The sequence below is a fragment of the Carassius auratus genome, chromosome 19 (assembly GCF_003368295.1).
Source record: "Carassius auratus strain Wakin chromosome 19, ASM336829v1, whole genome shotgun sequence".
Taxonomy (NCBI): Eukaryota; Metazoa; Chordata; class Actinopteri; order Cypriniformes; family Cyprinidae; genus Carassius; species Carassius auratus.
In genome coordinates, this window is record NC_039261.1 from 19,749,446 (window position 1) to 19,762,877 (window position 13,432).

Here is a 13,432-nt window from a genome sequence, read left to right on the forward strand (position 1 = left end):
ACTCTCTCTCACACACACACACTCTCTCTAACACACTGTCACACACACACACACACTCTCTCACTCTCTCTCACACACTCTCTCTCTCACACACACACACTCTCTCACACACACACTCTCTCTCTCTATCTCTCTCTCTCTCACAGACTCTCTCTCACTCACACACACACTCTCTCTCACACACACACACACTCTCTCTCTCTCACACACACACACACACACTCTCTAACACACACTCTCTCTCTCACACACACACACTCTCTAACACACTCACACACACACACACTCTCTCTCTCTCTCTCTCTGTGCGCATGTGCCGGTTGAGTGGGCGGAGCGATTGTGAGCGAGCGTTTTGCTGCTGTGTGAGGTACGAGTGGTCTATACTTCTCTATCTTTTTCTTACTGTTTTTTCTGTTGTTTGATTTTGGTTAGTTGTTTATTCGTTTCTATTTTGTATAATTAATTTGTGAAGGAGGGAAGTGAGTGTTGTGTCAGACGGGGTGTCGGCTTCCACGTGCTGGGAGCATGGCCACCCCAGGCAGCAGCGGGAGTTTTAATTCTCTGACAAGGCGTCATGGTGTAAAGATAGACTCAGTCGCTGGTGTGGAGGAATGCAGTTTAGCGGTGGGTGAAGCGGTCGGACACGAGAATATTGTATCAGCCTCCCGTATGAACAGCGCTGTTGTTGTATTTATGAAAACAGTGGATTTAGCCAATCAGTTAGTAGAAAACGGTATAGTAATTAATGGTATTTTTATACCAGTGCTTCCCTTGTCTACACCTTCTAAAAAGGTGACGTTATCAAATGTGCCCCCATTTATTCCAAATGAAGTGTTGATTGGATTACTTGCTCGTTATGGCAAAACAGTTTCACCTATAAAGATGATTCCGATTGGCACCAAGTCTCCTCTTTTGAAACATGTAGTGTCATTTAGACGTTATGTTTATATGATCCTGCAAGATAATATTGATGAACTGGATTTGTCCTTAAGTTTTCGACATGAGGAATTTAATTACGTCATTTTTGCCACTACAAATAACATGAAGTGTTTTAATTGCGGCATTTTTGGGCATATGGTCCGTGCGTGTCCAGGTAGACAGGATAAGTCAAATGAGAGACCTTCACATGTTTTAAAGGACGGGAACATGGTAAATGAAAATGTAAATCGGAATGCCGCTGTGTTAGTCGCGGATGCTGAGGTGCCTGGACCGAGTTCAGTGCAGACAGCGGTGGCAGCGGCTGTCACAGTAACAGTGGACGAGGAGCGGGCAGTTAGTTCTGAGGAAGATGATGGGATGATGGTTACTGTGGGTGAAGATAAGGAGGTGGAGAATAGAGGCTGTGTTGTGGACACCGTAGACAAACCTCCTGTTATTCTTGAAAGTGTGACGGAGACCGAGTTAGACGATTGTGCTTTTAAAACGCCACTGAAGCGAAGGCTAGAACAGCGTCCTTCTGATCAGCAAGCGAAAAAAGGGTTAGTTTGCGATGTAAGTCAAACGGACACAGAAAGTGAAAGTGATTTCTCGGAATGTAGTGTGGAGTGCAGTGTTCCGCTAAGTGGCTTTTCCAATAAAAGTTATAGTTCAGATGACATTAAATCTTTTTTGAAAGCAACTAAGAATGCGAGAAAAGTTCGTATTGAAGAGCATTTTCCAGATGTGTTGCAGTTCATTGAAAAAGCAAAAATATATAGGAGTGAAGGTTGTTTTAACAACCAAGAAATATATCGTCTGAAGAAAATACTTGCCAAGCTTAATGCCCAACCAGAGTCCAATAGTTGTAATGAAAAATGAAAAGTACATTTATGGGGCTTTGTGTTTTAGTCTAATTAGTTTTTTTCTTTCCTCATTTATGGGAGAAATATGTATTGCTTCTCTGAATATGAATGGGGCAAGAGAAGGGAAAAAGCGATTTCATCTTTTTGAAACAATTAGACAGAAAAAAGTGCATGTTTTATTTGCTCAAGAGACTCATAGTGATGAGATAAATGAGAGTGATTGGGCAAGAGAGTTTGATGGATTGACTATTTTAAGTCATTTGAGTTCTACCAGTGGAGGGGTTGCTATTTTATTTTCAAATAGTTTTATTCCTTGTTCATATCAAGTAGAAGAGGTTTTAAAGGGTAGACTGCTAAAAGTCAGAGCCCAGTTTGAGAATTGTTTTTTTGTATTTATTTCTGTGTATGTTCCTACCAGAGCAATTGAAAGAATGTGTTTTTTAGACACTTTGAGTCATGTATTAGCTAATTGTAACACAGAGGATGTTTTAATTTTGGGGGGGGATTTTAATTGCACGGAAAACTTCACAGATAGAAATCATGTAGAGCCTCATATGCCATCACGAAAGAGACTCATTGAATTGATGAAGTCTAATGAGATTGTTGATGTGTGGAAAAATTTTCATTCTACCCAAAAGCAGTATACTTGGACACATGTTCGAGATAATCTGGTATCTCTAGCGAGGTTGGATAGATTCTATGGATATAAACACCAACTTAATCTTTTTAGGGGATGTTCTATTATCCCAATTGGTTTTTCTGACCATAGTCTAGTAAAATGTGATGTGACAGTGGGGTCTATTAAGCCAAAAAGTGCTTATTGGCACTTGAATAAAAATCTGTTATGTGATCTTTTTTTTAAAGGTATTTTTAAAGATTTCTGGATTGATTTCAGATCAAAAAAACCTTCCTTTCAATCTGTACAGCAGTGGTGGGATTTTGCAAAAACCCAAGTGAGACAGTTATGCCAGCATTACACCTTTAATGCCACACATGAAAGAAAAGGTGCAATTGAAATGTTAGAAAAAGAACTAAAAGAGTTACAAGAACTTGCTGACGTCACTGGAGAGTTGACCGCTATCAAGAGTTTTAAAGAGAAAAAGAATGTTTTAAATGACTTGTTAGATGTAACTGCACAAGGAGCTCTCGTCAGGTCAAGATTTCAGAATATTGAGTTGATGGATGCACCTTCTAAGTTCTTCTTCAATTTAGAAAAGAAAAATGGGCAAAAAAGGCTTATACATACTTTACGTTCCGACACCGGAGATGTGTTGTCAGATCCTATTGAAATCAGAAACCGGGCAGTTAGTTTTTATGGAAAATTATATGAGAGTGACTTAATACTTGATGAAATGCAGGATGAGAATTTTTTTGAAAATCTGCCTCAAGTATCTGAAGAAGTAAATGTTGAACTTAGTAAAGCTGTCACTTTAGAGGAACTAGAAAAGGCGCTTCAAAGTATGGAAGGTGGTAAAGTACCTGGAATAGATGGGCTACCAGTAGAATTCTATAAGGCGTTTTGGACAGAGGTAAGCCCAGATTTATTGCACGTAATAAATGATAGTTTGGTCAATGGACAACTACCTTTAAGTTGTAGAAGAAGTATTCTCACATTATTGCCAAAGAAAGGTGATCTAAATGAGATAAAAAATTGGAGACCTGTGAGCTTGTTATGTACAGATTATAAATTACTTTCCAAAGTTTTGGCTAGTAGATTAAGTGAAGTTATAAGTCAAATTATTCATCCTGATCAGACGTACTGTGTTCCAGGGAGACAAATTTTTCAAAATATTTCCTTTATTAGGGATATTTTAGATATAGGTAAAAACCTAAAACTTAACTTTGGCCTTGTGTCCATCGACCAAGAAAAAGCATTTGACAGAGTGGAACACTTGTACTTATGGAATGTTTTAACAGCTTTTGGTTTTAGTAATGATTTTATTTCTTTGATAAAAGTGTTGTACAATGATGTTGAAAGTATTTTAAAAATTAATGGAAATTTGTGTGCCCCTTTTAAAGTGTTGAGAGGTATCAGGCAAGGCTGTGCTTTGTCTGGAATGCTGTATACTTTGGCTATAGAGCCCCTCTTAAATAAATTAAGAGCACAAGTGTCTGGAGTACATGTCCCATGTTGTAAAAATGATTTTAAGTTATCAGCATATGCTGATGACGTTGCTATTTTAGTTAATGGACAGAGAGATGTAAATGTGCTGTTGGAGATCCTGAAAAAGTTTCAAAACATTTCTGCTACCAAAGTAAATTGGTCCAAGAGTAAAGCAATATTGGTTGGAAGCTGGGTCAATATGGAACCAAAACTTCCAGAAGGTTTATCCTGGACCAAGGAAGGTTTACAATATTTGGGAGTGTTTTTAGGGGATGAAATGTTTATGAAAAAGAATTTTGAAGGGATTGTGGAGAAGTTTAAAGGTCGCCTTAATAAATGGAAATTTTTGCTCCCTAAAACGTCATATAAAGGTCGAGTATTGATCATAAACAATTTAATTGCATCTGCTCTATGGCATCGTTTTAATTGTGTGGATCCTCCACGAGATTTACTGCCAAGATTACAATCTATTTTAGTTGATTTTTTTTGGGATAGGATGCATTGGGTGCCGAAATCCGTTCTATATTTACCCAAAGAAGAAGGAGGACATGGTTTAATGCACATACAAAGCAGAATAGCAGCCTTTAGACTTCAGTTTGCTCAAAGGTTGTTGACTGGACCAGTGGACTCAAACTGGAAACAAGCTGCTTGTGTTATTTTGCGAGATTTCAGAGGTCTAAACTTTGAGAGATCTTTGTTCTGGTTAAATCCGCATAAGATGGACTTGTCTAAGTTGCCAATTTTTTATCGGAACCTATTTAAAGTTTGGACTTTGTTCAAGGTGCAGAGACCCAGCTCTGTGACTTCTCTTCATTGGCTGCTACAAGAACCTCTGGTTTATGGATCGCGCTTGGACATATCAGATGAAAAAATACTCCCTGGAATTTGTGATATTCTTCTTAATGCTGGAGTTTTAACAGTTGGACATTTATTTAAACTGGCTGGACTGGACTTTGAAAATGTTGATGCAGTCGTCAGACATTTGGGGTTAACCCCTTACTAGTAACCCCCCTTTTTTGGCATGGAGACCGAAATTACATACCCAAAATAAAAAGGTTTCTGCTCATGATTCTTTCTCACTAGATACATAATCAACCTTTGTTCACAAAGCTGACACTTTAAAGTTTACTGTTCAGGAATCAGAATCACTCAGACTGTTATGATAATAGAGATATATAAGCTCAAACATAAAAACAAAAATAAAAATATTAAAAACATATGTTTTAAATGTATTTAAAAAATTGTTGATGTAGGAAATGAGTTTGAAAACACAGTGTAGCTAAGGCCACAAGTCTTCCAAAACGTCGTAAAAAAAATCATAATCGAATCTGTAAAACTGTGGATTTTATGAAATATTTTCTAAGGCCATGTCATGTGTGTTTTTAGAGAAGGCTAATCAGATTGATTTATGGCCCTTGTCATCTCTGTAAGATCTCACATGTAAACACTGATGTGTGTTTTATATGTGTGTTTGGCTGTGAAAACTGCCCGTTTCATGATTGTATTGTTCTCACCAAACGAGTCTTTCACACCTCCGCCGGGTATGACACATTATCCGCATTATTCTTTTATCATTATTCTTTTGTTTTTATTCCACCTTTATTATCCTTGATTGTGGTTTTTCAGGCTTTACAAAGCAACAAAGCAGCGATCTCACTTGAGTCTCTCTTTGCATTTAGCCCTTATTTATCAAAAGTCTTACTATAAAAATACAACAAAACATTTTCCTATGACCTTACGTGAATTATTGTGACAAAAATGCATTATGAAGAAGAAAAGCACCTGCTATTAGTAGCATCGGAGCTAACGTTAGCATCAAGCTACATCAGACAATTTATGAAATTATTAGTACACTTTTACTCAAAACTCACTTTAAACCCCGATCGAGTGTTTATAATAACTTCCTTTAGCGATCAGGGGTGGAATTTGGTCGTTTACTGTTGTAAAAATATGTTATTTGTAGCCTTTTTCATCGCTGCACAAGTTAGCATTTCCGATGTACATTTTCGATTTTTTTTAATAAAAACGCCCCAGATCTCAATAAATTCTCATACCAAGCTTTACTATCGTAATCGCGGGTTTATTATTCGGATATGTCGTGTGTACAGAGGTGTTTCAGTGTTGTTTTGGCCAGATAACTACCAGGAAGTGTGCAGGAAGCATGTGACACGATGGGGCGGTGTCCAGATATTACACTCTTAGATTGACATTGAGAAGGCCCAATCGGAGTCTGAGTCACACACAGCACGAGCTGTGACTACTGCACGCACACACAGATCGCTGGGAGAGGCTGTTTATCATCTGATCGCGTAAATCCGTGGAAAATGAATAGAAATGACGATTCTGTCTGAAGAAATATGAAGTAAACATCTGTAAATATATCCATATATCTCCGCAGATATGCATCTTTGGTCTGTAAATCCTTATTGACGCTGTTCAGTGAGTCTATGTGAACACAAATAAACCGTTGCTGACGTGACTGAGTATGAGTGAGTGGTGAATTTCTATTCAAAATATGGCATAATACGGATTTATTATTTTGCACTTCTGACATAAATCACTAAATATCTGTCACTGCAACAATATTTTATCAAAATATTGGTCAAATATCGAAACTAGAGTCTTTAAACTTTCAATTGATGCACAGTTTGTCCAGATGAAGTAAGACAGTGATGTTAAATGTGCTGTGAAAGTGAAACAATAATAAACTGGGGCCGTCGGCGATGTTTGCACGTAAAGGGGTTAAAATCGAAACGCATAACAGCCAAATTACTTGAAAAATGGAAGTTAGCACTTACGTCGGAAGAAGTTAAACTGTTGGAAGATTATTCTGAAGGGTCAGTTACTCCAGATTGTAATGACCCTTTTCCTGATTTGTATCTGTTGACTGATTTTGAAGAATGTGAAGGTGTTTTCTTAAAACCCAGTTTGATGATGTTAAATGGTCCTAATCCAGTGTCTGGAAAAATGTACTACAAAAACTGTGTCAAAACTCTGAATAAGAAGTTTTTGCATAAGAGAATTGATACGCCTTGGCGTTCTGCGCTCCATCTAGGGGAGGATGTCAAGCCAGAATGGAGAGCATTATATAAATCACCTGTGTCAAAAAAAGTGGGTGACTTACAATGGAGGATCCTTCATGGAGCGATTGCTGTGAACGCTTTTCTTTCAGTTATAAACCATGATACTAGCGATGAATGCCCTTTTTGTTTTCAAAAGGAGAACATTTTTCATGCTTTTGTGCATTGTATCAGGCTTGTACCATTGTTTCAGGTTTTAGAGAATTTATTTGGTCGCTTTGACGAGATTTTTTCTATGGAAATGTTTATTTGTGGATTTAAATACATCCGGAGACGCCGAGTTTGTTGTCAATTACTGAACTTTTTATTGGGTCAAGCGAAGAAGGCAATATATGACACTAGAAAAATAAGAATTGAACGTAACTCAAGTGTTAATTTGCAAATTGTGTTTCTTAACCTAGTAAAATCCAGAATTTTAATAGATTTTCGGTATTATAATGCTATGGGGGATCTTATGTCTTTTGAATTGATTTGGTGTTATAAGGGGGCTCTGTGTGAAATAATTAATGAGAGTTTACAGTTTGCATGTATTTTGGAATGAGTTTTTTTATGGATTTTTTTTGTATATTTGATATATTTGAATCTGTATGTATTTTGTACTCCTGTAGGTAGGAACTGATTGTATTAGTTTAGGGTAGTTGTAATAAAGGTGTGTTAAAATTCAATTCTCTCACACACTCTCTCACTCACACACACACACACACACACTCTCTCACACACACACTCTCTCTCTCTCTCTCTCTCACACACTCTCTCTCTCTGTCTCTCTCTCACACTCTCTCACACACACACTCTCTCTCTCTATCTCTCTCTCACACACACACACACACACACACACACACACTCACCAGTTTAACCGCCTCCTGCGCGGCGTCTTTGCTGCAGAAGGTGATGAAGGCGTAGCCGCGGTTCTGACCGGTCAGAGGATCCATCATCAGCCTCAGATCCCAGATAGAGCCGGCCTTCTCAAACAGAGGAACCAGCTCGTCCTCGTACAGGTCCCTCGGGATCTTCCCCACGAACACCTGCACACACACACACACACACACACACACAGGTGAGGTCAGCTCGGTCGCTCAGCGCTGGCGCTCACAGAACCGCAGGACTCAGTGTTGACCTCGGTGCCGATGCCGGGCTGGGGGCCGGTGAACACTTCCTCTGGAGGAGGGCCGCCGTACTTCCTCTGTCCTGTGGTGACGTCTAGAGTGTATCCCGTCCTCTCCAGCAGAGCCTGAGACACAGTCAATCTCAGTTCAGTCTGATATGGGTTCATCCACACACAGAGGCGATCAGGTCAGCTGGTGTGTGACTGTACATCACTGAGCTGACCTCACAGAGATAGTTCATCGTGGACCACAGACTGAAGAAGCTGGAGAACAGATGAGGACTGTACCTTTATCTTGACCTCGTCTGGGCCTTTCGTAGACTCCTGCACTTTATTTCCCTGCTTTTCTCTCTGTCTGTACGTCTTCATCACGCCGCACAGGAAGGCGCTCTTATTCTGCAACCAATCAGAGCACAGGAAGTGACATCCGACAGGTCATGTACAACACACGAGGGGAACACAGAACTTCATCAGTCCGGTTAAATCCAGTCTGATCAAATATCCAAAAAGGAAGGCTTGACAAATACTTCTTACACCAAATATTTAGTAAAAATTGAGTGTTACATATCTGTAAACAGCAAGGAAAAGAAAAGATAGTCAAGTATTCACATGATTAACTGTTTATCTGTTGAACGCACTGTTTGCCATCATTTACTGTGCAACCCTCAAAATAAAACTTTGATTTAACTTGAAGACATTGTGCCTGTGATATATTAGACTACTACGGTTTAGTATTCTTAAGAAATAATCATTAAGAAACAAAACATTTCTTCCATGTTTTAATTTTTATAGTAAATCCCTGTTGCCTGCCAAACAATAAAGTTGGATTATTTTCTCTGATAACCAGAAGAGAGTAAATATACATAATAATTTCTGAGGGAGAAGAAATCATGAGGTTATTGTTAGAATCACTTAAGTAGTATTAAGTACTTAAGTAAATTAAGTAGTTTTTATGCATTCAAATAATTAGAGATGTTTCACAGAATTAGGAAATAATAAAACACACACTTCATGGGGCCTACATTCAGTGTTTGTTATTGCTTATGAATGATGATGATGTGTGTGTGTGTCTGTGTGAGTGAGTGAGCATCTGTGTGTGTGTGTGTATAGTGTGTATAGCGTGTGAGTGAGTGAGCATCTGTGTGTGTGTGTGTGTGTGTGTGTGTGTGTATAGTGAGTGTGTCACCTGCACGTGTGAGAGGTCGGACTCCTTGAACTGCTGCAGCACTGACAGTGCTCCCTCCTCGTTAAACTCCCGCAGCGCGTCCAGCGCCCGCTCGTCCAGATCCACGTACGCCACCAGCCCTGAACACACACACACACACACACACACAGCGTCAGGACTCGACCGAAGCAGAGGTGACGCTCCAGATCGTCCAGTGTTCAAACACCTCCTCCTGAGAGTGGTCTAATGGTCTCTCACCTGTCTGGAAGATGTTGTCCAGGCTCTCGGACACCTTCTGTGGCAGACCAGCGTCCAGCAGCGCCTGGTAGTTCTCTGAGTGTGTGACCGTCACATCCATGGGCTCCTCTTCTTCTTTAACCAGACCGGAGCTGCCATTCACCTCAGCAGCCATTACTCTGAGACACAGACAGAGAGAGAAACAGAATAAGACGAGGCATGGCATACACATACATGCTGAATAACATACTGACTAATAAATTACAGAACCTTGATTTCACGGATTACATTCAAAAAGTGAAACTTGTATATTATATTCATTCATTACACACAGACTGATATATGTCAAATGTTTATTTCTTTTCATTTTGATGATTAAAACTGATCAGATAATTAACTCAAAACACCTGCAAAGCCTTTAAATGTTCTCTCAGTCTAGTTCTGTAGGACACACAATCATGGGGAAGACTGCTGACCTGACAGTTGTCCAAAAGATGACCAGTGACACCTTGCACAAGGAGGACAAGACACAAAAGGTCATTGCAAAAGAGGCTGGCTGTTCACAGAGCTCTGTGTCCAAGCACATTAATAGAGAGGTGAAGGGAAGGAAAAGATGTGGTAGAAACAAGTGTACAAGCAATAGAGATAACTGCACCCTGGAGAGGATTGTGAAACAAAACCCATTCAGAAATGTGGGGGAGATTCACAAAGAGTGGACTGCAGCTGGAGTCAGTGCTTCAAGAATCACTACACACAGACGTCTGCAAGACATGGGTTTCAGCTTCACATTCCTTGTGTCAAGACACTCTTGAACAACAGACAGTGTCAGAAGCGTCTCGCTTCAGAAAGGACTGACTGATGCTGAGTGGTGCACAGTTATGTTCTCTGATGAAAGTACATTTAGCATTTCCTTTGGATTCCCAGATGAATCGCCTTCAATGATGAATGTGATATTGTGAAGCTTGTCAGTGATCTATGGCTCTGTCTATTAAATGCCACTCCATTTAAAAGCAGGTGATGGCGATTTAGCGATAATCACGGAACCAGATTTGATGATTAGATTTGCATGATCATATCATTAGATATATCGCCCGGCCCTAAAATAAATAAACTTTTTGATGATATACTAATTAGAGAATGACCAACTCTATAGCCGATGCTGATGTTTAGAGGTCAGGGTCAGCCGATGGCCGATATGTGCTGACCATTTTTAGGGCCGATATCTTGAAGTTTTACCCTTCATTTGCATACTAAAAATGTCACACTAATGAAAAAAAGAGAAAGAAAGTGACGTGACATTCAGCCAAGTATGGTGACCCATACTCAGAATCTGTGCTCTGCATTTAACCCATCCAAAGTGCACACACACAGAGCAGTGAACACACACACACACACACACAAACACACACACACACACACACACACACAGAGCAGTGGGAGTCAAACTCTCTAACCACTCGGCCACGACTAATAATAAGTGGATGCACAACAATTGAACCATCTCTCGAATCTTAATTTTGTGCACTGCACGGTATTAAAATAAAAAAATTATCCAAAGTTAACCAAACAAATCCATAAACTGACCAACTATTAAATATATAAAACCGGTAAAAAAAAAAAAAAAAAAAAATATATATATATATATATATATATATATATATATATATATATACACACACACACACATACATGTCATTAACACAAAAGTCTGAGCATTTATCAAGCATAATTTTTCAAGTTTGTTGGAACATAAATGTAAACTTAAATATACATTTAAATAAAATGAATACAATTTTATAAATAAAAATCCATTAAACTCAAAAAAAAAAAAGAAAAAATGAAATTCCACGAAGCAACATGGTCAGGTGCTGTAACCAGTATTTTTCACAAAAATATAGTTATACACAGGAAGATTAATATAGAATAACATAACCATCTACTCTAGTATGATAAAATGGTTTTTAACATTTCTTGATTATTTAGAAAACAGAAGTGTTTTCAGCATATGTCCTGCCAAATACTGCAAAAACAGAGCAAAATTAGCATTTAAGTATAACTAATAACTATACTGATGCAGCGCTGCGATGCTAGCTCAGTAAACTGCAGATCAGTGTGAGAACAGCTTCACATCACAACTGAAACCAAGCTCTTCACACACGAGATATATTCATCACATGTTCCAGAGGGACATCTGTCAGCGCGGTTTAGACAGATCGCTTTTAAAAGACACGTCTCAAGTCTTCCTGCTGGTTTTCCCTCGTCCCACTGATGTTATTAGATGTCTGTGATTGGTTTCAGTGCTTTGTATTAAACTACACGTACATGCTGCTGTGTTTCTTCTAATTGTTTAAACAGCTTTATTAATTATATATGGTTTGTATTATTGTATTTTCATTTGTTAAAGATATTTGTGTAATTGTATTACTCTTTGAAGAAACTGAGTTAGCAATATGTTGCTCGATGTGCTTCTCGTCCTCAGGAGAGAAGCTTTCCCCCAAACTGAAATGATTCCTTCTGAACTCGAACATAATTTACATTTGGATAATATTCAAGTAGAAAATTCAAATGTAGTTTTTCAGTCATTTTGACAGCCTTGAAACACAAGTCAGACACTGAAGCGATGAAATACATAACGTTACTGATCAATAAACTATTGTGATTACTATCCACTGAATCAAGTTCAGATACTGCCAGACAGAAACATAACAAACACACACACACATACTGATAAAGCACGTGCACGAACATTCTGACACACACACCACACTCTCATCACTCACTCAAGCACACTGATAAACGGCGTCCACACACACACTCTCTCTCTCATCACTCACACACACACACATAAACCACGTGCACAAACATTCACATACACACCACACACTCAAGCACACTGATAAACAGCGTACACACAAACACTCCCTCACTAATCACACACACACACACACACATTCGCGCGCTCGTGTCGGAGATCCGCCCCCCTCGAGCATGAGGCTAGCAGCAGCGATGCTAACGTGCGTGTCTGTGTGTGTATTAGCGCCTGTAACGGGTCGTTATCGATCCGTAGCCCACACGTGACACCCGTTACCCGCCACACACTCCGCCGCTCGCGGAATTAAAACGTTATAACGCGCTAAACCGGGAGATGGAGATTCCCGCGCCGCGCGGCCTACAGCTGCAGACAGACACAGTTCAAACAGACAAACCCGCCAAAAGCAGCGTGCCGCGCTCTCTCTGCGCGGTTCTGAAGCGCGGGAATAGAGAGAGCGCTGCGGAACGCTGCATGAGCGGCAGAACTCACCGAGACACAGTAAACCTCCTCAGATCGAGCCACGAGACACAGAAACACGGTCCCGTCACTCAAACAACAGCGCCACTTCCTCGCGCAGCGGACCGGCTGCGTCACGGCGCACGCCACGCCTGAGCGCGCGCGCACGCACAGGGCGGGGCGGGGCATCCGCGTGCACGACCGCTACTGTGTCCGCTGATTAAAGTGAAAATGATGGGTTTATGTAAATAATAATTTTCAATTGACTACTTTATTTATTCATGATAATGTGACATTGAAAGTTTTAAATACTTTTAACAACGTAAAATGTTTGCTCCTTTTAATGCTGTCCTGATTCGCGTCTTATTGTTATATTTCTAATCTTGCTCTTCTTTGTATGTTAACAGGTTCGCCTTATGAAATATCATAAATGTGCAAAAAGTGTAATAAAATAAAATGTCTGAAAAAAATACTAATGTGTTCAGTCACTTAAGATATTCATATCGGTCAATTAAAACCACATTTCATATTTCTTAAATTAACGTTTTATGTGTGAGAAAAGGGCAAAGTTCAGTCAAGATTACTCTGGTAAAATCAAATATTTTTGTGTATTATTATTATTGTTGTTGTTGTGCAATTCCACAGGAGCGAACAGCGATATTAATCCTGTCATTTAAGAAAAAGTTTTCAAT

General features: G+C 39.4%; 1 protein-coding gene across 2 annotated transcripts in view; it reads right to left on the reverse strand.

Annotated features, from left to right (window-relative positions):
- The window catches only part of LOC113119748 (heterogeneous nuclear ribonucleoprotein R-like), a 20,912-nt gene extending 8,010 nt beyond the window's left edge, over positions 1-12,902 (reverse strand). Inside the window, exons 1-6 of one of the 2 annotated variants that reach the window (XM_026289390.1) lie at positions 9,880-9,898; positions 9,494-9,651; positions 9,257-9,375; positions 8,359-8,466; positions 8,083-8,196; positions 7,814-7,990 (exon numbers count right to left, since the gene is read on the reverse strand). In XM_026289390.1, coding sequence (XP_026145175.1) covers positions 7,814-7,990; positions 8,083-8,196; positions 8,359-8,466; positions 9,257-9,375; positions 9,494-9,647 — 672 coding nt within the window. In that variant the 5' untranslated portion in view covers positions 9,648-9,651; positions 9,880-9,898. Of the gene's footprint in view, positions 1-7,813; positions 7,991-8,082; positions 8,197-8,358; positions 8,467-9,256; positions 9,376-9,493; positions 9,652-9,879; positions 9,899-12,773 lie in introns of those variants that run through there. The other variant, XM_026289389.1, reaches the window with a different exon arrangement.
- Positions 12,903-13,432: the final 530 nt, after the last annotated feature.